This window comes from Rhagoletis zephyria, unplaced genomic scaffold, assembly GCF_001687245.7.
Source record: "Rhagoletis zephyria isolate East Lansing unplaced genomic scaffold, Rhagoletis_zephyria_1.1 Rzeph_scaffold_00027, whole genome shotgun sequence".
Classification (NCBI taxonomy): domain Eukaryota; kingdom Metazoa; phylum Arthropoda; class Insecta; order Diptera; family Tephritidae; genus Rhagoletis; species Rhagoletis zephyria.
The window spans coordinates 126,734-151,954 of NW_016157111.1; the positions used below are offsets into that span (position 1 = coordinate 126,734).

The following is a 25,221-nucleotide window of genomic DNA, read 5'->3' on the forward strand; positions in this document are numbered from 1 at the left end:
CCACCGCATGGCCGAGAAGCCATTTTGAGACAGAAAATAAGTATATAAATATTTCAAAAATAAGCGATTGCTTTTTTTTAAATTTCAGACCTTTTATTTAGATTTGATTGATGGTGAATAAGCCAAAAATTCTCGGAGTAACCTTCGATAGTCTGCTCTCGGCGCACACAACCGCAATTCTCAATAAAGTACAGAACCGCAACATGGTCCTCAAGTCGCTATCAGGCAGCACCTGGAGCAAAGACAGAGAAACGTTGCTGGCAATATAAAAGGCAATTTGCCGGCCAGTTATAAACTATGCAGCGCCTATGTTTTCGCCGGGGACTAGTAGGACGCAGTGGACGAAGCTACAGATACACCGGACAGCGACCGGACGCCTTCTGGTGCCGCCACATCATCTGCACGACAAGGCTCAAATACTTCGCGTTAGGGAGCACAACATAATGCTGCCAGCAGTTCCTAGTAGGGTTTCACCAACGTGGGCACCCAAACAGACACGTTCTTCCGGAAAAGCCCGCGCCAAGGCACGTCAGAAGTACGGTTGCCATATATATATGATGTTTTCATTATTCATTATTATATATATATATATATATATATATATATATTTATATGAGAATTGAAGTCGGTTTTGTTTTTTGCTTAAAAATTACTGGTTATTGTATTTGCTGGAGCTCCATTGATTGAAATAAATGCAAGAATGCTTTAACGTTTTTTTCTGCCGAGAGAAGGGAGTGACATTAAAAAAAAACAACTCGTGGGATTTGCTCTTATATATAAATATGTGCAAACATACATATGTATATATATGTATGTACAAGGGTATATGACAACCAGTGTTGCCAACATTTGATTTTCAAAAAGCACCAAAAACTTGGAAAAAAGTGTTTTATCACACTAAAAGCACCAGTTTTTTTGAATCGAAAGATGCTTTTTTCATAACAGTTTGAATTTAACAAAAGCAAGAAATTAACAATATTTACAAGAACACATACATAAATCATTACACAAAATTTTTCGCTCATAACGATTGAATAGCCTCTACACATGCTATGATGACTCATACTTACGACGAATATCGAAGTACTGCGTATTAAAACTGGTATATCTCGAGAAAGAAAAATCGAATCGCAACAAATGAAAATGGTGCCATAAGTAGAAATGAGCGAAAAATTTGATGTTTTCATTATATAACCTCAAATATCGCCAAAAACCGTGTTTTTGGCACCTTAAGGTTAGGATATCTCAAAATTCTAGTGCTAAGCAATTGTGCGGCCAGATTTGAATTCAGCACCAAGAAACGATGTTTTTTATTCAGGTGATAAAAAAATCAAAATTTGTACAAATAATTAGAAAAGAAAATAAGGAATACTAAACTTAAGCGAATAAAATTCAACAAGATGGGTTTGTAACTTCAGTTTTTTATCAATCATGGTTATATTTTAGTGCATTTAAATGTGTAGATTCTTGTAAATTCGGTGCTGCCACAGCTTTAAATATTTCAGGTTTAACCTATCTCGAAGGAATTTTAGTTCGGAAAAAAAGCACTAAAAAAGGCACTGGGCACTAAATATTTTTTTTTGGCGTTTTAATTTTCAAAAAGCACTAATTCTAGTGCTTAAAGCACCAAGTTGGCAACTATGATGACAACGGTGGGCAAACGCTGCTTTTTGAGCCATATGCGGCCATTCCTCCTGAAATATACTGGCCAGGTATGCGATTGCATTATAAAAAAGAGAACCGTTTTGAACCCTCTACGATGTTTTGCATTTTGTTGATATACGGTTTTGTACTTTAAACGACGATACGTATTTCTTTGCTGGACATTATTTTCCATTGTGTTGGTTTTTATATTCTATTCTTTTTATATCAGGCATGGGCAGAGAACGAGCACACGCTCAAATAGCGTAATCATCGTGTGTACGTATACAAGCAAGAGCGTACCCTGTGGGGAAAATCTCTAGTTTTGAACTGGTGCGCTCCTAGTACATTTAGAACCACTACTAGTTCACGATAAATCTCTTTTGCATGCAAGCAACTGGCGAATTTAACACAGCGTTGACATAGGAATTGAAAATTGTCCCCCGCTGCATTACCTTTTCTATAGTTAAGAACCAGTCCTAAATTCGACATATGGGATCTAGTTCGCTTTGCCCCCCATTTTCTATAGTTTCGAACCAGTTGTAAACGAAAAAAGTAACAAGATGTTTTCTTTTTGGGTTACCATGGTAGCAATTTTTATTATTTGCAGAGAAATGTATTTTCAATCTGAAATCAAATTTGTTTCAATGAATGTAAATTAAATTGTGCATTCGAAAACACGTTTACATACCTTTGACTGTAGCTGAATTTGCAGAGGTGCTGACTGTTATTGGTCATATTCCAGAGGGTCCCATAATCTTAAGATGTTAACACAAATATTAGCTTTGTATTACCAAACTATGAAAAAGCATCTGCGACGTGCAGACTGGAAGCGTATTTGAACGAAAAACCCGCCAAGCAAAAATCTATTTAAAGTAAACAAGCCCCCGCTGCATCCCTTTTTCATTAGTTTCGAACTAGTTCAAAATTCGCCAAATGAGATATAGTTCGTTCTACATCCCTTTTTCTATAGTTTTGAACCAGTTTTAAATTCGTCATTTTAGATATAGATTTCTTAAATTGTTTTTTAAAAGTACCACATAGCGCTGCTTTTGAACTGGTGGCGATCTAGTTACTATCGGACTGGTTCGTTTTTGGCGATAAAGATCTAGTACGGGACTACAAATTTGGTTCACCAGTTCGGGGTTTCCCTACAAGGTAACGATGAGAACGCGACAGCATGGAAAATGAATTAGGCACACTAACACATTCTCACTTTTACCTAACGCTTGTTTGTGGCAGTGCCCACCTCTGGAACATTACCCGCAATTGGAGAATGAAAATTGGTTTTCTGACTTAATGTTCTTTACTGGCCGTCTCCATAGGATAAAATTTATTGCTGTGCAGCTGTCATTTTGGTCGCTAGATATAAATTATATCAGTGGCAATATTTGTGTGAGCTTTTTATATCTTAATATAAGCATCGGTGAGATAGCTTCTAAAACGTATTTTTGCCGGATTTAATCACTTAACAAATTTAGAAAATAGGCTATTTTACATCCAATTACATAATAACAAATATTTTAACCGAAAACAGTTCAATAATTATTATATTAAAATATCAATAATGTTGCCGCCACGAAGTTTTCATGCAAATGAACATGTAGCTGTCAAACTACCAAATTGCCGGCTATAGATGGCAAGATATAAGCTCTGATATATATTGCTCTTGAAGAGCAATGAGCGGTCTCCATTGGCTATTTATATTCTAACATATGTATCAAGATATAAACTTTATCCTGTGGAGACGGGCAGTTACCGATATGATGGCACATTTGCAAAACATGAATTGGTCTCTACAAGGGGAGAATAAAAATGTTTTTGATTTGTCGCAAATTATTTTAAGTTTTGTAGCTAAACCACGTCTTTTTATTCATGATCCAGATTTTAAAAAAACATTTGCCGATTTGAAATTATTTAAATGTACGTTTGCATACTTAATAAACCCTTTTTTATGTAACATAAATGAGGATGAATTTACAATATTCGAAATACTCCCTTTTAAGAAAAGCGAAGAAGAGTTGGCGTTTTTGGAATTAAAAGAAAAGGTACTGGAAATGCAATATAAAGCTTTGCTATTGCTTGAATTCCGGTACCAGGTTTAAAATTCCGCTGTTGAAGACAGCTGCGCGCCATATATTTTCAATACTTGGTACAACATATGTATAACTGTAGGTCTTTGTACTCTACAATGAAATTCGTAAAGTCATAATACCGTTCACAATTAGTTGCATTCGCGTACCTGATAATTATTGAAAGTTATAAAAACTTTTTGTGTACGCGTACGCAAAAAACTTGCAAAGTAGGTGAAATTGAGAGAGCAAAATGACATTTCATTTTGAGAGAAAGCTGCTAGTTTCTTCTGGAAAAATTTTTGCCAATAGCAATTTGCCAACAGGAAAAGAGCTGATCAAAAACAGCTGGTTGGAATTTACGCAAATCCCTAAATCGAATTTGACGATTTGGAAGTTAAAATAGTAAAATGCGAATAATTAAACTTGTAAGAAGTAAGTAATTATTCGTTTAGTCAGTGAACTGTNCGATATGATGGCACATTTGCAAAACATGAATTGGTCTCTACAAGGGGAGAATAAAAATGTTTTTGATTTGTCGCAAATTATTTTAAGTTTTGTAGCTAAACCACGTCTTTTTATTCATGATCCAGATTTTAAAAAAACATTTGCCGATTTGAAATTATTTAAATGTACGTTTGCATACTTAATAAACCCTTTTTTATGTAACATAAATGAGGATGAATTTACAATATTCGAAATACTCCCTTTTAAGAAAAGCGAAGAAGAGTTGGCGTTTTTGGAATTAAAAGAAAAGGTACTGGAAATGCAATATAAAGCTTTGCTATTGCTTGAATTCCGGTACCAGGTTTAAAATTCCGCTGTTGAAGACAGCTGCGCGCCATATATTTTCAATACTTGGTACAACATATGTATAACTGTAGGTCTTTGTACTCTACAATGAAATTCGTAAAGTCATAATACCGTTCACAATTAGTTGCATTCGCGTACCTGATAATTATTGAAAGTTATAAAAACTTTTTGTGTACGCGTACGCAAAAAACTTGCAAAGTAGGTGAAATTGAGAGAGCAAAATGACATTTCATTTTGAGAGAAAGCTGCTAGTTTCTTCTGGAAAAATTTTTGCCAATAGCAATTTGCCAACAGGAAAAGAGCTGATCAAAAACAGCTGGTTGGAATTTACGCAAATCCCTAAATCGAATTTGACGATTTGGAAGTTAAAATAGTAAAATGCGAATAATTAAACTTGTAAGAAGTAAGTAATTATTCGTTTAGTCAGTGAACTGTGCCAGAATAAGCTTCTGGATTTGTTTTCTTACGTTTTCAATTTTATACTTTTGAATGTAAACAAAATTTGTATTAGCTCTTCGTCTAACAAAATTTTCTATTCACGTACTATTTTGGATTTTGAAAATTTGGCCAAAGGGATCTTTTGAATTTNAATAAGCTTCTGGATTTGTTTTCTTACGTTTTCAATTTTATACTTTTGAATGTAAACAAAATTTGTATTAGCTCTTCGTCTAACAAAATTTTCTATTCACGTACTATTTTGGATTTTGAAAATTTGGCCAAAGGGATCTTTTGAATTTTGTTTAATATCTATCTTACATACAGTAGAATAATAATAAAATTAAGGGTTTTCATTTCTAATAATAATTTTATTTAAAAATATTTTTTTTTTTGGCACTTTGTAGCATTTAGAATTTACATGTGGCCCTTTCGGCCTCAGCCTTGCCCACCCCTGGTATGTGACGTTTCATGTCAATCGGATCTACTGCGTACCCTAAATTTGGATTTTTATTTTTATAGTTGAGGGGTCAAAATATTCGTCTGGTCCAAATAAAGCTTTAAAAAATGGTGGTGTGTTACAATATTCAATATAGCGGATAAAATTTGGCGGCCATAGGCCGGAATTCCATGTAAAATAAGAGAACACTTTTTTAACAAATTCTGTGATCCTTAAAACATACGTTTAAAATATGTACATTTTATATTACCAAAACAGTACATACTATAGGGGTTTATGGAAAAATACCTTGTTTTTTTGGTGGCACGAATTAATATATGTATTTTTGTTCATTGTGGAAAGAAGATTTTTATGACCCATTTTTTTTATAAAACTGTTGGCATGGGACTACTTTTATTACTATTACTTAGTTTTATTGCAATCTTTTCTTGTTTCCGTGTCGATTTTCGCCAGTAATTCTAATACAGATATGTTTTGGGTAAAGCGATGTGCGGATTGAATTTTTGTCTCTGGTGGAGACTTTCAATTTCTTTCTCTGAAATGTACGGGTTCAATTACCGGTTAAAATTTTTTTTTTAATATTTAATAATATAAATATTTTTTGATAAATGTTAATTGAAAGCACATTTTACTTGACGGAATGCATATGTATACCAAAACTGATGAAATTTTTGTTTAACTGTAATAATCTTTTACTCCGAGTAAATTATCTTTATATTGCGGAATTAGTCAAGTAAATATTTTTTCTAAGTCCTTATACTTAACTAATACTAAGAAAATGCTCAGAAAGACTATGGAGATTTTCTAACAAAATTATTTCAATTAAAAGCCGATGACATCTATCCTACGGGCCTGCCCGGCTCCCGATGGCCCTGCATGTTTTTTTTCGAAAGAAAGAACCACTCACAATAATAAAAGCATTAATAAATGATAACAAATGGTTGTATTTGCAAAAGAACTCAAAGTAGATGAATTTAGTCATCATTAGTGGTGGAATCGAATAATCGATGGCGAGATTCGAATTATTCGATTCTAATCGATTATTTATTTTAATCTTTCTTTCACTTGAAAAATCTCTAAAAAACAGCCAATTATGCAGCCACCAATCATAGCTTATAATGTCAGTATAATGAATCAATTAAAATTATTTTAACAAGAGTTTTAATAATAAATTTCTTCATTGTTATAAAATGTATGATTGACACATATTAATGGTACCGTTTGATATGGAAAGTAATAAAGTTCGATCCTAAATTTTAATATCATCCATTGAATATTTTCGGTCGTGCAGTGCGGACGTATTTTCTCTGCTCGTCAGCTATAGTTGAATAACAAAGAGGATCTTTGTGTGATATACTCTATCTTCACATTTTCTATGATGGGTCATTTGGTGCGAATGTGAACTCTATAACAAATGAGACAGTGGCTCTTTCGTGAACATAAAAATAATAAAAATTCATTGATTTGCCGTAATAAAAAATGCCGTGCATACGTGATCTAAAGGTTGATCGGTCTCGACAAATGATTCAGTGCGTTAAGTGCAATGAACTTTTTCATTTAACTAGTGTTGGTATACAACCCGCTGATGCAGAATTTCTTGCCAGCTCAGATAGAGGTTTTTTTTGTAAAGTATGCGCGGACAGGCGCCGAGAATCAATTCGTTCGCCTCCCCTGTCCCTAGCCACCTTAGATGGCAAGCAAAGCGCTACATCTTCTAATATGACGAAGTCTGACTCTCTTAAAAGTGCTAATAAATCGACAACTTCGCAAAAATAATTTACTACTAATGCAAACGGTGATAAAAACCTACAGCAACAAATAACGCAGGGATCTAATAAATCGACGACTTCCTAAACACAATCTACTAGTAATGCAAACGATGCTAAAAACCCACAGCAACAAATAACCCTGGGATCTTTGTATAGTGTCATCGTCTCTCTTCGAGTCGAGAATAGCCGAATTCTCAATTCCATTACTGCTCAGCGCGAAGAAAACAACAAACTAATGATAAAAATTGATAATATGCACGATGATATTATTTCTATGCAGCGTGTTATGCATGAAAAAGACGATGCGATCGCTTCACTAAAGGCCGAGTTGAGTGACTTACGCTCTTGTATGATTACTGCTGTGGAGAAGTTCAACAGTGATAACATATCCAAATGTTTTGATCATGAAGCTGTCACGTCTTGCGCTAATGTCAACAATGTTTTGTTGTCGGCTGCTCCTCCACCTGTTCCTGTGTGTGACGCTTCGCAAATCGATGATAATAATAGTGCTGCTCTCACTAACGCTTCCAATATTACTGTGTCTGCTAGTGCTTCTGTTTATGATAAGTCGCGACTTACTCCTACCTACAGAGATGCTCTCACTAACATGCCTACTGCTGCTAACTACGATATTGAGCGATCAATTCATACCACACAGTTAACTGCAGCTGCTAATACATGTTACGATACTACTGCGATATCCACTTCCATTGGTACCAGTACAGCTAATACACACACGGGTACTGCTAATATTGATCAGGTTATAACCCCTGCTGCTAGCTCAGCGCGTTCTTCTGGATCTGGAGACGGTGCACAGTGGTCTACTGCTGGAAACAAAAAGCGTATGAAACGAGTGCTAGTCGTAGGTACTAATGCTAATGATGACTTAAATGTAGCTGTCCAATATAAATGGCTTCATCTTTCTTCGTTCGCAACAACTGTAACTACAGAAAATATAATTGAATATGTTGCTAATCACGCTTCTGTGAGTAAAAAGGCTTTAGCGTGCTATATGTTAGTGAAGACCAATACTCAATTATCAACTTTAAAAAGAATAAATTTTAAGTTGGGCGTACCACTATCCTCTTATGAAAGAATATTGAGTGCTGATATTTGGCCAGTAAATGTGGTCGTGCGCCCTTTTCGTTTTTTCGAAAAAACCGAGTCAGCAAACCCACCTACTTAGCTTCACCTCAACATGCCAATAAAAGCTTAAAAATTTATTTTCATAACGCCTCCGGAATTAGAACAAAATGCGACGATTTACGCTCGCTTAGTGCACATTTAGAGTACGATATTTTCGTAATTATTGAGACTTGGCTCAATATTCAATTTTTCGATGCTGAATTATTTGACCTGAAGTTGTATGACGTACTGGAGTTCAATGACTCTTTATTGGACCAATTATGTATTGGGATGATATGCTTGGCTCTGATGATGCTGCTTCTTGCTACTATGTGTTCAAAAATATAATTTATGATTGCTGTAAAGATAACGTACCAATTTTCAAAAAACTACCGTATAAGCTCCCGTGGTTCTCTCAGGAACTAAAGCGGTTAAAGAACTTGAGAAATAAGTTTTTTAAAAAGTTCAGATTAACCAATGATCTAAAACATTTTGAGTTATATTCTACTTACAAAAACCAATTCGCCAAGCTAAATAAAGCTCGTTACAATAACTACATAGGTAACTTTGAAGCTAATATAAAAAGTAACCCAAAATGTTTCTGGCGCTATATCAAGTCTAAAAAGGGGGTTTCGGATATTCCCAGGTCTGTTTTTTACAATGGGAATACAGCAAATTCCATTTCGGATGCTGCCAATCTTTTTGCAGATTTTTTTGCGGCTAATTTCATCTCGGACGAGGATATACTCGATGCTGAGAATGCTAGTTTACATTCTTACGATTATTGTACCGAAAGTACTACTTTTAATCTTGGATCTTTAGCTCTTTCAGAGGAAGACATTGTTGAAGGCATAAAAAACATCAAATTTTCAACCGCGACTGATATGGACGGTCTCTCCGTAGTTCTGTTAAAAAACTGCCCTTCTCTAATTGAACCCTTAAAACGTATCTTTAATAAATCTCTGGATTCAGGCATTTTCATCGAAGATTGGAAACGTGCTTACATTTCCCCTATTTTTAAGAGTGGAAATAAAGCTGATGTAAGAAACTACCGCCCAATTTCTAAATTATCTACAGTGTCAAAACTTTTTGAAAGCGTGATAAAGGCTAAACTTTGGTTTAATCTTAAGCATTTGATTTGCCCGAATCAGCACGGTTTCGTTTCGGGAAGATCTACAATAAGTAATTTAGCAGTTTTCGCCAATGATTGCTTTGATGCGTTCCAAAATGGTCACCAAGTGGACGTAATTTACACTGATTTTGCTAAAGCCTTCGATAGGATCTCACATTCTGTCCTAATTGCTAAACTCAACCATTTAGGTTTTCATTCCGGCTTCCTTAAGTGGATTATGTCGTATCTTAGTGGTCGGAAAAGTTCAGTTCTCCTGGATGGTATATATTCTAAAACTATAATTTCCACTTCGGGTGTACCACAAGGCAGCATACTGGGCCCATTATTCTTCATTTTATTTATAAATGATATAGGATCATGCTTTTCAGCTGTTAACTATCTGCTTTATGCCGACGATCTTAAAATTAATTACGAAATTAAAGAGATGAACGACTCACTTGTCCTTCAGGCTGATTTGGACAGGCTGTATTTATGGTGTGTAAAAAATAGGCTTTTTCTTAATATAAAGAAATGTCATCAAGTAACCTTCTCCAAGTTGCTGCAGCCCTTCCAAACTTCTTACCATATTTGCAATACCCGTTTAGATTCGCTTAATGAAGTGAAAGATCTCGGTGTCTTTTTCGACTCCAAGTTTACTTTTGTCACGCACATAAATTATACTATTTCTAAATCGTTTTCAATGCTTGCCTTTATTCGTCGCAATAGTAGGTGTTTCTCCAATCCATATACTCTTAAAACCTTGTACACTGCTTTTGTTCGGTCTAAATTAGAGTACGCCGCCTTCATTTGGAGACCGTATCACCAAGTACATATCATTCGGCTGGAGTCTGTTCATAAGACATTTTTACGGCATGCTTTGCGTTCCGTTAAATTTTCCGAGCCGATCCCATCATACTTAGCGCGTTGTCAATTGATCAACCTAATGACGCTGAGCAATAGAAGAATTTTCTTATCTGTATCTTTTATGCTTGATATTGTCTCGGGCACTGTCGACTGCCCTAATCTTCTTAGCAGAGTTAAGTTTAACGTCCTCGCAAGAGTTTTACGTAATTACGAGGTTTTTGCTATTGGTTTTAGTAGAACGCTTTATGGCAGTAATGCACCAATCAAAAGAACCCTGTCTGAACTGAACAAACTCTCAAGTTCTTTGGACCTAGATCTCTCGCTCACGAAGAATGTCTTAAATAATAAACTTAAGCTTTTCTTATTATATAAATCCATTGTATAAGTAATAATATACATATTATTATTTTTCTATTATGCTTTGGTCTGTACCTGTAATTAGACTATAATGAATAAATAAATAAAATTTTCTTCTTTTCATACATTCATTTTGTAGCATCTCTGTGAATATGCGCCAATTAGTCTTAATTTATATTTCTATTAGTCATGCCAGAAATTTCAATTGTTATGCCAAAGATGTATGAAAAATCAGAGAATCAAATTCTCAGAATCGATTCTCGATCCATTCCAAAAATTTAAAATCGATTCTTTATAATCTATTATTTCGAGAAAATCTTGGAATCGGTATCGATTTTTCCATCCCTAGTCATCATATACAGCGTGGAAAAATACGGCGCTGCATCTATTTTTTTTTCTCTTCGTGAGAATTTATTATATCATTGAAGCTTTGTCAAAGCAAAATCTATATTGAAAATACTAAATAACTACGATAACCAGAACGAAAGCCAGCCATTCTGATCGCGAGAAAAATTCTCTACCATTCATAATGCAATTTGTGACAATCTGATAACAGAAGTTGTTTGTAGAGAATATAAGCCTATGCCTAGTGACACTGTAAAAAACTTTGAAGTTTAATTTAGATGTGTCGAGTTCAGAGTGAAAGTAGTGCAAGAGCACTTACAATGAGACTTAACTGTTAATAATTTTAATGATAAATTGGATAAATTTCTACTTTTTCTAAGGGAAGAGAAGAACACAATCATATCAGACGGCTTAATATATGAAATTTCCTACCTACGAATCGTAGGCTACGATCCCAACGGTTATTCTCCTAATTGAAGCAAGTAAAAAATTACTTGAGAAGTTTTATATCAGAAAATAGACTGGAAATAGCCAAAGTTAACATTATCATTTATTCTTCCCACCTCTCTAAAAATTGGGGGTCCTTCGATTGCCTCCGACGGAAACCTCAGTACTAATTTATCAGCCTCTGTACAATGCTGACGTCAAAGCAAAACGCAATTGTTAGTATACTGTGGCGGAAATTTTAAAGGTCAATATCTTATAGACGCTCTATGTTGTAAATATGTACAATAAAAAAATACTATAAACTTAAAGTAAGAGTAAAGCAAATTTAACTGTTTATTAAGTTAAAGGTAATGACACAATATTTATTTAAAGCCCAACTACGTCAAACTTTTTGTTTTAATTTCAATGCCGAGTAGAAATCCCACATACATATGTAGGTAAGCAGATGTGATGTTAATTTCAACCAGCTCTCAATCCTACTTAAAAAAGCGAAACCTAATCGCTCGGTTATGAATAATCAGTGGGACTATTTGTACAGCTGCGATGTCGAAAGAACATGAAAAGCTCTTCGAGATAACTATTCTGCGCAAGATCTATGGCCCAGTTTTTGAGCTCGACGAGTGCCGAAAAAGAACTGCGCTCGAATTGTAACATCCGTTCACGGATCGAAAACGATACGAAAGAAAATTACGTGATACGTCAGGCAGTATAAGCTGAAAGGGACAAAGAGTACGTTCACGTATGTCATAATCCGAAAAATGTGTTTTTACGTAACGAGTAGTTCGATATCGTATGTGACGATACGAGCCCTGTTTGAGCTTATCGATTACATAGTCAAGCTCATAAAAACACAACCATTGCGACGGCCTGCGCATGCTGCACGTACAAATGATGATGTTACGATGAAGAGATCTTTCGACCCGGCACCCAATTGAAGGACCAAGCGCAGAAGGAGCTGGGATAAACATAGCGCGATTTCGCAAAGAGATGCAATTGGCAAGGTTTTTTGGAAGAAGATTCTTACTTCGTTCACAACTCACTCTTGGATAGAGCATTAATCTATACCAAAAACCACGAAAGTCGTATTCTAACTTCTTGTACATGCATACGTACATCTGCATTTAGCTAGAATGCATATGCAAAACTTTAGTATGGTCTCAGTCTGTCGAATAAAATTTGACGAAAAATAAAATAAATTAAAATTTGATTAAATCGCTCGAAATTATTAACCAAACCCTTTTATAAGCTAGCTAAAGTGTAATTAATAGTTTTAATAATTACAGGTGATTTAATCACAGCTAAGCCCTTAACCAACTAAAGCATAAATGGAGCAATATTAATTACATCTCAAAACTAATATTAATGTCATTTTATTACTTTTATATACTATGTTATGATATCAAATCATGTTTTATATGAACGTCTACATAAATGTGTGTGCGTATAGAAGCAGGGATTTCTATTTTGTGCATTTGAAGATTAATATTTAGAATATATTTGTTAGTAAGTATGTAGATGCTTCTGAAGCAAGTGCCATGAACCCAGTGCAATCCTACTATATGTTTACATAGCAATATTGCCCAATACGTATATATTGCATATTTGCTTAAATGTGAATTCATTGTCACTATTCTTCAATTGTAGATTAGTGAAACCGACCAAGGTAATGTTTCAGAAGAATCTTGTGAGTTTATTATTCTGTTGGTTTTATTTTAGTAATCAACAAAAGTTGTGTTCAGAAATGCTTCAAGAGTATTAATGTTCTTTTTACATTTGTCTTAATTCTAAATATTATATTTTTTTAATATATTTAAGGTATGTATATTTTTGATTTTGAATGATGCTAACACCAACAGATGTTTTTAACACTATATTATATATCATCGGGTTACTTGGATTATACAAAAATTATTCGAATATAGTAAGTATGTATGCATGTATATAACCATTTCGTCGTTTAAAGTACAATACCGCGTATCAACAAAATGCAAAACCGCGTGTGTAAATTATGTAAATTATTTTCTAGAGAGTAAAAACACGCATATTTCAAAATGGTTCTCTTTTTTATAAAGCAATCGCATTTCTTGCTAGTATATTTCAGGACGAATGGATAAGGATTGAGCCAAGAGCTTGTGTGAGCAAATCAAATTTCTAGCAGCAAATGTCAGTTACGCGGTTTTGCAGAATTACGATACGCGGTTTTGTACTTTAAACCACGATATGTATATATCGAGCCCTAACCATCAAAAAGACGTAGGCGAATTTTTTTTTTTAATTTGTATTTTTTTTTGATGCAGAAATATTCCTAGAGCATCTAGATTAGTGTCGGCCACACTCACATTTTGAGTATGTGTTGAAAGCACAAAAGCTCATCGATACACCTAAAAAAAAATCTGCAAACGTAACACAAAGGTTTGTTTTTGCTAAATAGAACATTAGTAAAGTTTAAGGCATTGTTCCGTTAATATGTATTAAATTAAGACAAATGTACATAAATTCATATAGTGTTGCCATTTTAGCCGTTTTCTGGCTAGATTTAGACGGTTACGAAAGCAAACAGTCGGAGAAAATTCTGTTAAGCCGGCAGCCGATTTGTTAGCCGTTTTACAAAAAAAAATTAGCCGTTTATTAGTTGCAATATTTTCTTTAAATTTATATGTATATGTTTCCATTTTTACAAATTTAGCGAACCAAAATCTATTGGAAATGGGTAGCCTTATTATCTCGGAGAAATTTTTCTTGTCAAAGTGTGTTACATATCTGTGGAAATTTGACAAAGCAACTTCTATCTTTCAGGGACAAAGAGAATATCATAACTCGGCAAAGCTCTTTTTACCGACAGAGCAATCATTTTTATTGAAATGAAAACTGCCGTTGTTGCAAACAGAAACATTTTAACGGTTGTGAATAGCGATAAAATAATTAAACATTTCTTTCGTATTCCAAAACTTTTCTCTTTGACGGTAAAATATGTTTTGTCAACATATGCTATTTTGTATGTCCGTGAGAGATAGACTTAAGTTGTTTTGTCAAATATCCACAGATATATACAATTAAAAAACCATTTTCTCTAATCCGAAAAGTCTTCAAATACTGGGCCGATTTCAATGATTTTTATTAAGTACATATGTAGTGTGACCTAAATAAAAACTGGGACGCGACAAAACCCACCCCTTGTGTGCGCTAATGTATATCAGTGCTCAATCTGCTCCTCAAGTCAGCTCCTCAGTAACACAGATATAATATTTTTTTTTTTATTGGGAAACTTATATGAACCTGAAGAATCTTTTAATTCAAAAACTTTTTTCCGATATTTTTTTGGATCTAATGAAGAATCAATATGAATACCCTTATGATCGAACAATGCGTGTTCTCTCCATTCGTTATCAAGATTTTGCTACTTCAAAATAAGTTGAAAATATAGCGATGGAATCGAAAAAATTACCGATAACATTTTGAATATTTAGCAGCAAATGCTGATGTGCTTAAGAACGAAAAACACCACACAAGCGGCTTGATAAACCAAGCGAAATATCCCTTTGCTTAAAGCTATTTATGTTGTGTGGGGGTGTTTGAAGGTTTCACAAGCCGTTTGAGGGAAATGTGAACGAAATTTTTTGATTTTTTGGCCGCCATGTTGACGTTTGATCAAACCGCTTACATTTTGTATGGTAAAATCGCCTCATTCGCAACGGAATTTTCACCGAATGAGGACGCAAGAGAGAAAAATCGAAGCAAACCAAACTCTTTTACATTGGGAACCGGAAGAAAACTAAAATTCTTTGCTAGAACGAGTCATGTTTACATGGTGTATGGCGAAATGGGAAAAGTAGGTTTCTAGAATGTTTGACAAGATGATTGTGTGGTGAATTTTGCCCTTTATAACACTTCTGAAAGTTTTTTTTTTCAAAAATTTACAGGGCGGTTTAACAACTATGTTGTGTAAAACATGTTTGCATTTGTTATCTGCAAATATATCGACAAAAAATTCCTCAAAATAAAAATCCTCAGAAAACACTCAAGCGCACCCGAAACTCCTCACGTTTTGAGGAATTACTCACAAAGTGGTCACACTGATGTGCGTACTAAGAATGGTCGCACAGTTGCTTTGCTGAAACTAAACAAAAAACTACTCCTACACGCATACATCACACAACCGTTCAGTGACAGCTCCAGCAGCGCACAATCCAGTGTTGCCAACTTTTGATTTTCAGAAAGCACCAAAAACTTGGAAAAAGCGTTTTACCAAACTAAAAGCACCAATTTTTTTTTTTTTTTATCAAAAGAGGATTTTTTCGTAGCAGTTTGTATTTAACAAAAGCAAAAAATTAACAATATTTACAAGAATACATACATAAGTCAATACGCAAAACGTTTTCGCTCATAACGATTGATAGCCTCTACACATGCTATGATGACTCATGCTTACGACGTAATACCGAAGTACTATTAACCCTGGCATTCAGTAAGCGGTCTCTAGTCACTAATAGTGACTTTTGGTGGTGAACTTGGATTTTGAGACTATTTGGTATTCAGTACGCTGTCTCACGTCTCTAGTCTAAAAAAAAAGTCACTAATTTGTCACCAGGCTAAGAGCAGGTCTCAAAAATAAAAATATGGAGAAAAAGCTAATTGCTTTCCATTTATTAAAAAAAAAAAACGCGAATATGAAGCGAGGAAATTTGTTCAATAAGAAATTCGTTAGGAAGTAAACTAAAATGCTATAATATCATACAAATCCATAGAAAAAAAAAATTTTTTTTTAACATTAAAATCTAAAGATTATTAAAATAAATAAAACTAATAAAAAAAATACTAAATAAAAAATATACAAAATCCTCTACTCCCGAGGAGTGGACCCTCTCGACCAGCAGCCTAATGCTTTGACCATTGCGACTTTTCGGGCGCCGCGGCAAAAGGCATACATAAACGCTATCAGTTGACTGGCTGTGTTTGTTTTCACCACACATTTTTGCTGAACTTTTTGTGACTCTCTCCTACTGAATAGCCAAATCATCTCTAGTCACAAAAATAGTCACTAATTGCTAATCTCAAATTTAGTGACTTGAGATGAGACTGAATTACTGAATCCCAGGGTAAAACTAGTATATCTCGAGAAAGAAAAATCGAATCGCAACAAACGAAAATAATGCCCCAAGTAGAAATGAGCACAGAATTTGATGTTTTCATTATATAACCTCAAATATTGCAAAAACCCGTGTTTTTGGCAATCTGGGGGTAGGATATCTAAAAATTCTAGTACTAGAGTAATTGTACGGCGTTGATTTTTTAGAAATTTCTTTGTCGCATTTGCTTTCATATAACGAATAAACACAATTTAATTTTATATGGAAGAAAACCGCAATAACTTTGGCAAAAAAGTTCAAAAACAAAAAATTTTTTTCCACTTGAAACTTGCAGTAGAACTGATTGAGTGCGCACTCCAAACTTTCTAGAAAGTCTAATTAAAAGAACAAAAAGGAACAGGTGGTTTATTTTTTGTAGATGTGTGCTCCTCTCAGTGGGAAAGAGTTATTTGCATATCTTTTTCCGTTACTGTTGGACACGGACACTTATTGCTGGAAGAGGAAAAATAAGTGTTAGAGCGCGGTTACCCACGAAAGCCCTTATGTTAGTAAATTTTTTTTACCTTTGCCTTTATCCTTTTCTTTATCAATAAAATAAAATAACTTATTTTCGGTGTATCATATTATGAATGTGCACGATCTCTTCTTTGTCGTAAATGTTCGCACATGTATGTGGACTTATACATCGTGTAAAGAAATGCCTAACGCTTTGCTTCCACTTATGTACGCCCACTTATATTTTTCAGTCTTACAATAACCCACAATTTAGACACTTGAAAAAAAAGTCCCTGCCAAAGTGCCTTTGCCTTAGGGAAATTTTAGCAGTTGATAAATAACCCACAACGGAGAACACAAAAAGATCGCTCAGAGTGATATGCCATGGTGAGAAACACTCTTTGCTTGAGAGATGAGTGTGTGTGTTAGTGGTAAACACCATACAAGACACTTGGTGATGGTTATTTTCGATCTCTGGTTTAAGCAAAGCAAACTGTACGGTCATTCTTTCCACGCACATATATGTATATTAGACTGCATCACCAAAAAAAGTTGCAGTTTTTCCGCCGGGATTACAAAATTTATTACATTTTAAGACGTCCACCAAAATATTTCGGAAAAATATTAAGATTTAAGTGAGCTGGACCGATTTGAAAATACCTCCAAAAATGGAGTTTTTTATGAATAAAAATAGTTTCTTAAAGAACTTTTTGAAAAAAGTCCCCTCAGATGACAAAACAAGTTAGGCTCAAAAATTCTACATAAAAATATTTAAAAATCTTCAACGGAATCGTAATAATGAGATTTTTGATGCTGTTTTTTTACTTTTTTCAAAGATTGATTTACGAAACTGGGCCAAACTATTCTGATTTAGACTTAGGGGATCTCGGTAGAAAGGTATTTTCGCACTATTTTTATTTATGTGCTAAAAAAGTAATTCGTGTCCCAATATTTTTTTTTCAAATATCAACACATCTTAATTCAACTTTGAATGATATTCGTTCATCCTACCTTTCTCTTTCATCCTTTGAATGAGTTTATTAGCAAAGAAATAAAAAGGGCGAATGATATCTCACAAGTCTAAATCGGGAGAGTTTAGGCTCAGTTATTCAAGTTTTTCTTATACCAATCGGTGAAAAAAGTTGAAAACAGCATCAAAAATCTCATTATTACGATTCCGTCAAAAATTTTTTTTAAATTTTTTAAAAATATTTTTACGCAAATTTTTTAAGCTTAAACCGTTTTGTCATTTGAGGGTATTTTTTCAAAAAAATCTTTAAGAAACTATTTTTATTCATAAAAAACTCCATCTTTGGAAGTATTTTCAAATCGGTCGAGCTCACTTAAATCTTAATATTTTTTTCGAAATATTTTGGTGGACGTCTTAAAATATAATAGATTTTATAATTCTAATGGAGAAACATTACCGATTTGTATGGGGAGTGATGCAGTCTAATGTATATGAATGCATGAGCATTTTGTTTTACTTAAATACATATTAACGGACCAATGCTTTAAACTTTACAAACTTTCTACGTAGCAAAAACAAACCTTTGTGTTAGTTTGCCGTTTTTTTTGGTGTATCGATGAGCTTTTGTGTTTTCAACACATGCTTAAAATGTGATTGTGTAAGTGTGGCCGGCACTAATCTAGATGAATTTCTGCACCAAAAAAAAAAAATAAAAAAATTTAAATGTGGCTTACTTCTTTTTGGCGGTTAAGTTTCGATGTGTTAAGTATACGCCACGTACATACATATTTATTTAAGAGTATGAGAAGAGATTTTAGTTCATGAAAGCATGTTAACACAAAGAAGTGAGCTAGTTATTTAAAATAAGTTACTAAATTTGCTTTCAAGGATTATTAGAATGACCTAATCAACTGATATTACATACAATATGATACATACAATACTTATGTGTAAAGTCTCGTCCACTTATTTGGGAATAAACAATTGCATGAGTTTTTGTTTAATTATCCGCTTAATTTAATTTTTTAAGCACTGTTTAGACATATGTGTATTAATAATAGAGAGGCATTCAAGTGGGATTCTGTCAACCGGGGAATACTGTATAGGTATTATATAAGAATGTGTTTGGTTGAATTTTAATGTTTTTACTGGCTTTTTCGTGTTGATAGTTTCAGTTTCTTCATTCTAAGATAAATTTATGCATGATAAAAACATTACAAGGTAAATTCATTCTCTCAATTCGTCGGCCATGATTTTGTTCTGACGTTTGCCAACATTTTAAAATCATATAAAATTGAAAATAAAAAAATTAAATTGTTCACAATTGTTGTTGTTTGAGATTGAAAATGAGAATGTGTGTGTGAGTTTGAGTTTTGATTTTAAAATTATATTGTTGGCAAACGTCAGACTGCCTCTCAATGGTTTTACCTTGTTATGTTTTTATCATGAATTTATGTATAACAAATATTTATATGCTACACATACCTTGTTTATAGCGACACATAAAGCGCTTTGACCAAGTTCGCTGTGATTCAAAATGGATGCATAAACCAACTTTCAATACGCTCAGAAATTCGAAAGTGTATTGACTCGAATTTGTTTTCAAATCGGTTTTATATTTCTCACATCGGTTAGAAAACACATATAAACACATCATTCATTTGACTAGAAGGGAAAATATGCTGAGTTTCTTCATACAGCCCGTTTTAAATTTGAGTTATTATTATAATAAATTTGAATTAATGTTCGCTTCCATCCCGGTCAACCGCACATATTAATTATTAAAGAAAAATAAAAACAGCAAATTTTGTTTAGTTCTAAATACGGTTTCAGCGAGTGCAGTATAAAGACACAGACATAAACGCTTGAAAGAAATATGTGTTGAGTCAAATCGGCTTTTTGTTAATGCGGTTCTTGCGTAGGTATAAACAAAGTAATAGATAATATATGAGAGTTTGAATGTTGAATCTACATATATCTATGTATGCAACCACATACACATGTATGTTGCATTATACCTTAGATCCGATGTATTCACGATGATATGCTTGAACAGAAAGATACAGAGTTATTAAATGAAATGTACTTAATTATATACATGAATACATAATGACGATGATGAAGGATACATGATTTTGATTTACTAAGTAATTAACAAATGATCCATTGGAAAGAAGATCTAACAACGCAAACGAGCACCTCGAGATTTACTGCTTCATATATGAATGTATGTATATTTAAAATCAATATAACATAAATGACAACATAAGGGTACAAGTAACAAATGAATTAAAAACAACTATAACAGATGGACACGTTTATCGCGAAGTGATTTGACATACCATATTGATCCGTATTGTAACATTTCAGAAATATGTAAAATTTCCTTAATTTAACTAGTTTAAGAGATCTTTTTTAATTAGCAACGTTAATGTAAAAGTAGCACATTGACATATATTTAATAATCGACAGTTTATTCATTCTCACAATGCGCTCCTAGGTCGGTTCCACTCACCTGCATCGAATTGTAGTGACTCGTCATTTTCGTCATTGTTGTATGCTGAATGCAAACGCGATTCTTCATCATTTTCAAGAATATTACCTGTCGATGAAGGAACATTTTTACAGCCGAACCACCAGTGGGCAGATGGTCGTGGGAATGGTGGATTTGCTGCATCGACCTGTTAAACGAAAAGAAGATTCTCATAAATATAAAGTATATAACTCCAAATACATATATACATATTTGTTGGCTATGAAAACAATAACCCTAGAGCGAATCACTTGATGTGTATGGGCCTAAGGCAAATTAGAAAATTTTTACACTATTTTCAAACCCACCGAAAATGTCCTGTCGTTGAATCTGTAGTACTTGTCACCCTTGAAAAAGTACGTATATCCATTGGTGTACTGTAATGCAGCATCAATATTGTTGGGCAGGCCCTCCCAGTTTGAAATAGGTTTCGGATAACTGGATTTCACAGGCGGTCGTTTTAATGGGTCGAAACGCCAGAATTTGCTGCCTTTGTAGAAGTAAATTTTTCCGTTGCCGCCCCATACCATAGCAGCATCCAAATGATCTGGGATACCGGTGAAGCCTTCGCTGATTTCCTTTGGATAATCACCATCCATTTGTCGCCCATTGTACCGCCAGTATTTGGTACCCTTGAAAAAGTAGGTTTTTCCATTCTTGTATGTGAACGCAGCATCGATATCACCTGTTTTAAATGAAATAGTCTAACTTTTTTAATTCTGCTTATTTAAATTTCACACGAAAATGCTTACCTTGTAAACCAGGCCAGCCCTCCGAAATAAGTTTGGGATAACCGTCTGCAATAGAGTTTTCGGTGAGTCTGTAGTACTTGTTGCCCTTGAAAGCATATGTCTGCCCATCGGCCGAGTTAAATAGAGCGTCCACTTTTGGGTCCTTGCAAATGAGGTCGTCTCGGGGCGCTTTTGGAGGAGCATAGACCGGCCTTTGGGTACTTTTCGGGAATCCACCACGATCGCCCACTCCGCCAGTTTTTTTACCATACAAAGCCTGTATAGCCAAAACATCGTCGGAATCAAGTTTAAATACTGGATCGAACCCTCGATAAAAAGGTGCCATCAACGCAGAGCGGACGTCTGAATGCGACAAACCTAACGAATGACCAAATTCGTGGGCAGCCACTTGGAAAAGATTCGTTCCACGTGGTGATCCGATCGTCCATAATTCGGCATCGTCAAAATGAGCGTCTCCACCGAAAACAGGGAAGAATGCATGTGCTAGTGTGCCCCCAACACCGTCAAATGCATCGCCATCACCATGTTCGCTTTCAACAAACCTAATTGAAACGAAATAGTGGATAATGATAAAGGCTTTCAAGGCAATGAAATAAGTATGTACATTCGTCCAAGTGAAAAAAGATCCTATAACGCGACCGGAAACCTGATTAAACTTTTAGTATTTGGTATTGTAATGATCCCCCTCTCTACGATAATTCTAAGAGGTGCCGCATCGATCGATTACTTTTGCCATAAGCAAATGATGTCTTCTCTTTTGAGGTCAATATGATTTTCTAGGATCAATCAAAGTGTCTGAAGCTGTAAAACGCCACTTAAGTGCTATGCAGGTCCAGATTATTTCACCTCTTAGGGCCGCACAATGGGGCAAAAAAGGCTCCTGTCGGCAAATCAATTTTGAGAGCCGAAATATGAACCGATTTCATGTTTCTTTTTCTAAATAAAAGATAATTAAATAAGATCTAGATTTTAATTATTTATGTTGAAAAATGGAAGGAAAAAAAATTTTACGTTTGAATGCTTTAAATTTTTTGGAAAATACTTGAAATTAATTTCAAATGTCTGCAATTATTTGAAAAGTTATTCATAAACATATTGTCATATGATACATTTAATTAAAAGATGCATTTCATTTGTTATCTATACTAATATCGTCGTTTAAAGTACAAAACCGCGTATCGTCATTCTGCAAAACCGCGTAACTGACATCGGCTGCCAAAAATTGGGTTTGCTCACACAAGCTCTTGGCTCAATCCTTATCCATTCGTCCTGAAATATACTATCCAGAAGTGCTATTGCTTAAAAAAAAATAGAACCATTTTGAAATACGAGTGATTTCACTCTCCATAAAATAATTTATGCAACCTCACATAGGCGGTTTTGCATTATCTTGATACGCGGTTTTGCATTTTGTTGGTACGCGGTTTTGTACTTTAAACGACGATATATATTTTGAAAGTCGTTTTTTCGTTTTTTCTGCTCGAAAAACTCGAGAATAGCTGTACCTATATTTTTGAAATTTCGGACATCGACTCCAGACTATCCAGGGATGATAATAGATGAAAAGCAATTTCGATATATCAAGGGGGCGTGGCACCTTCCATACAAACTGAACTTCTCACAAAGACACATTCTAATGTGAGAAATTCAGTTTGTATGGCAGGTGCCAAACCCCGTTTTTCCATGAGTTTGGCGTTGATGTTATATATCTCTATACTAAGTTGCAGCACTCTACGATGAATACTTCCAGAGATATGATGTGTAAACACTATATATATGGAAATTATTTTTCTTCTATTATCATCCTTAGGAGGTCTAGAGTCGATGTCCAAAATTTCAAAAATAACTGTACAGTTGTTCTCGAGTTTTTCGATTAAAAAACAACGGCTTTAAAAATACATATCAGTATAGATGACAAATTAGAAACATTTTTTAAGTAAATGCATCCTATGGAAAAATGTTTATGAATATTTTTTTAAATAATTGCAGGCATTTGAAATTAATTTCAAGTATTTTCCAAAAAACTGGAAGCATTCAAACCATGATACAATAATTTTTAGAAGGTAGTTTCACTTCTTCTTCTTATCCGCCATGTTAGCTATCTGACAGAAAACGTGTTTCGTATTTTTTGTTGTACCAACTTTCTCAAAAAAAAAAATCCAGCTTTTGACGTTGGAAAAATAAAACAAAGAAAAGCCAAACATATAAGTAGAGAAATAATATTTTGTAATAATTTTCTTCATAAAAAATTAACTGCTGCTTTCGTGGATATTGCAACACACGGAATAGATGTAAGGACACAGCTATAAGAGCCACCGCACACCACAGACTTTATCGGCCGCCTATTTAAATGATAGGGCTCGCTTGAAATATGTACATGAAGATGTATGGAGGTGCGCACATTACACCAGCTTAATCGCTCTGACCAATAAGTTGTGGTGCAATGGAAAGACTAGCGAGCACATCTAAATTGGCGGCCGATAAAGTCCGTGATGTGCGATGGATCTAATCCATTATAAACAAGAAATATTGCTGTTATATTTTCATTTTTATGATTTTTATTCATATGATTAGCAGTGGCAATAATGTATGTATAAAATACGTATATTTATATTAAAAATTAAGTGATCAGTTATGAAACATATAAATCTTTACATGTTCTGTTAAAAAATATCTAAAATAACAAGCGATAATCCCCAAGTTCTATATCGTAGCAATGGCCACGGTTTATGTAAAAAATTTTGAAGTGAAACTACCTTCTAAAAATTATTGTATCATGATTCAAACGCAAAAATTTTTTTTCTTTCATTTTTCAACGTAACTAAATAAACAACTAGAGCCTTTTTAAAAAATCGCCACGGATAGATCGACGCGAAATTTAATTATCTCTTATTTAAAAAAAAAGAAACATGAAATCGGTTTATATTTGGGCTCTCAAAATTGATTTGTCCATCGCAACTTTTTTGCCCCACTGTAGGCCGTTTGTTTGTTCATTGTCTGGTTATCACTACTTCCCAGTTAAACATCATTATCAACGTTTTCGACATCGTGCATATAACATGTTATAGATAAAGCTGTCGTCGTATTTTACCGGAGCTTCTACCTGCCGTTTGTGTTAACCGGACATTGAATTATCGTAGAGGGGGGAGAATCATGAATGGTCATTACTATAGTAAATACAATTATTTGAGTCAGTTTCCGGTCACATAGCAGAATTTTTTTACTCGGTCGAATGTACATAAGTACATACATAAATGATTTTTGTCAGAGTACTTTAATTTGGAGCTAGATAAATAATAACGAAATGCTTACTTAATTTCGATATGAACGGGTCCTGAAGCTTTGGGAGTAAATGATAGATCTGTAAAATCACTCCATACACTGAAGGCGCGGCCTATTTCGGCATCAACATCATTGCGCTTAAGACGTTTCGGGTACTTCGAAATTTTATAGGTCAGAGCTTTTACCCGCCATCGACTTCCCTGCAGAGCATAACGTTTTGAGCGACTATCGGTACCAAAGCCCACCTTATCTCGCACGCCACATCGCGGCAGTGACATTAATTCCAAAGTCTCATTATCCAAATCTCCCGTTACATTAAGGCCGGCAAAACTTTGGAAATCTTGCACAGCTTTAGTCCATGTACTTGCATCGAGCAGACCTCCATTGGCAGGATTACGAGCTGAAGCGGGTAGATAGCCGAATTGCGATAGATAAATCTACAGAGTAAAAAACATAGATTCACATTATTCACTCAAACTACATAAATACGTTGACTACATAAAATTATTTTAAAATGTAATTATCTTATCCTTACGAGGTAAGCCATGTTTTCTTTCAGCTTTTAGTAAAAAATTTTCATCATGACCATTGTCATCTACTAGTAAAGCACAAAATGAACACCTCCTATGACGCATTACGTTGTCAGTTGAAAAATAACGTGCA

At 34.4% G+C, this 25,221-nt stretch overlaps 1 protein-coding gene across 9 annotated transcripts in view; it reads right to left on the minus strand.

The window, feature by feature from the left end:
* The window catches only part of Mmp1 (Matrix metalloproteinase 1), a 404,544-nt gene that overhangs the window by 63,332 nt on the left and 315,991 nt on the right, over window positions 1-25,221 (minus strand). For 5 of the 9 annotated variants that reach the window (XR_001847613.1, XM_017616709.1, XM_017616702.1 and 2 more), the window contains exons 3-6: window positions 24,589-24,995; window positions 21,277-21,818; window positions 20,833-21,209; window positions 20,507-20,672 (exon numbers count right to left, since the gene is read on the minus strand). Coding sequence is in view for 7 of the 9 variants with exons in the window: in XM_017616709.1 (XP_017472198.1) it covers window positions 20,507-20,672; window positions 20,833-21,209; window positions 21,277-21,818; window positions 24,589-24,995 (1,492 nt within the window). In the remaining 2 variants the exon portion in view is untranslated. Of the gene's footprint in view, window positions 1-20,009; window positions 20,673-20,832; window positions 21,210-21,276; window positions 21,819-24,588; window positions 24,996-25,221 lie in introns of those variants that run through there. The other 4 variants (XR_001847615.1, XM_017616717.1, XM_017616752.1 and 1 more) reach the window with 2 other exon arrangements.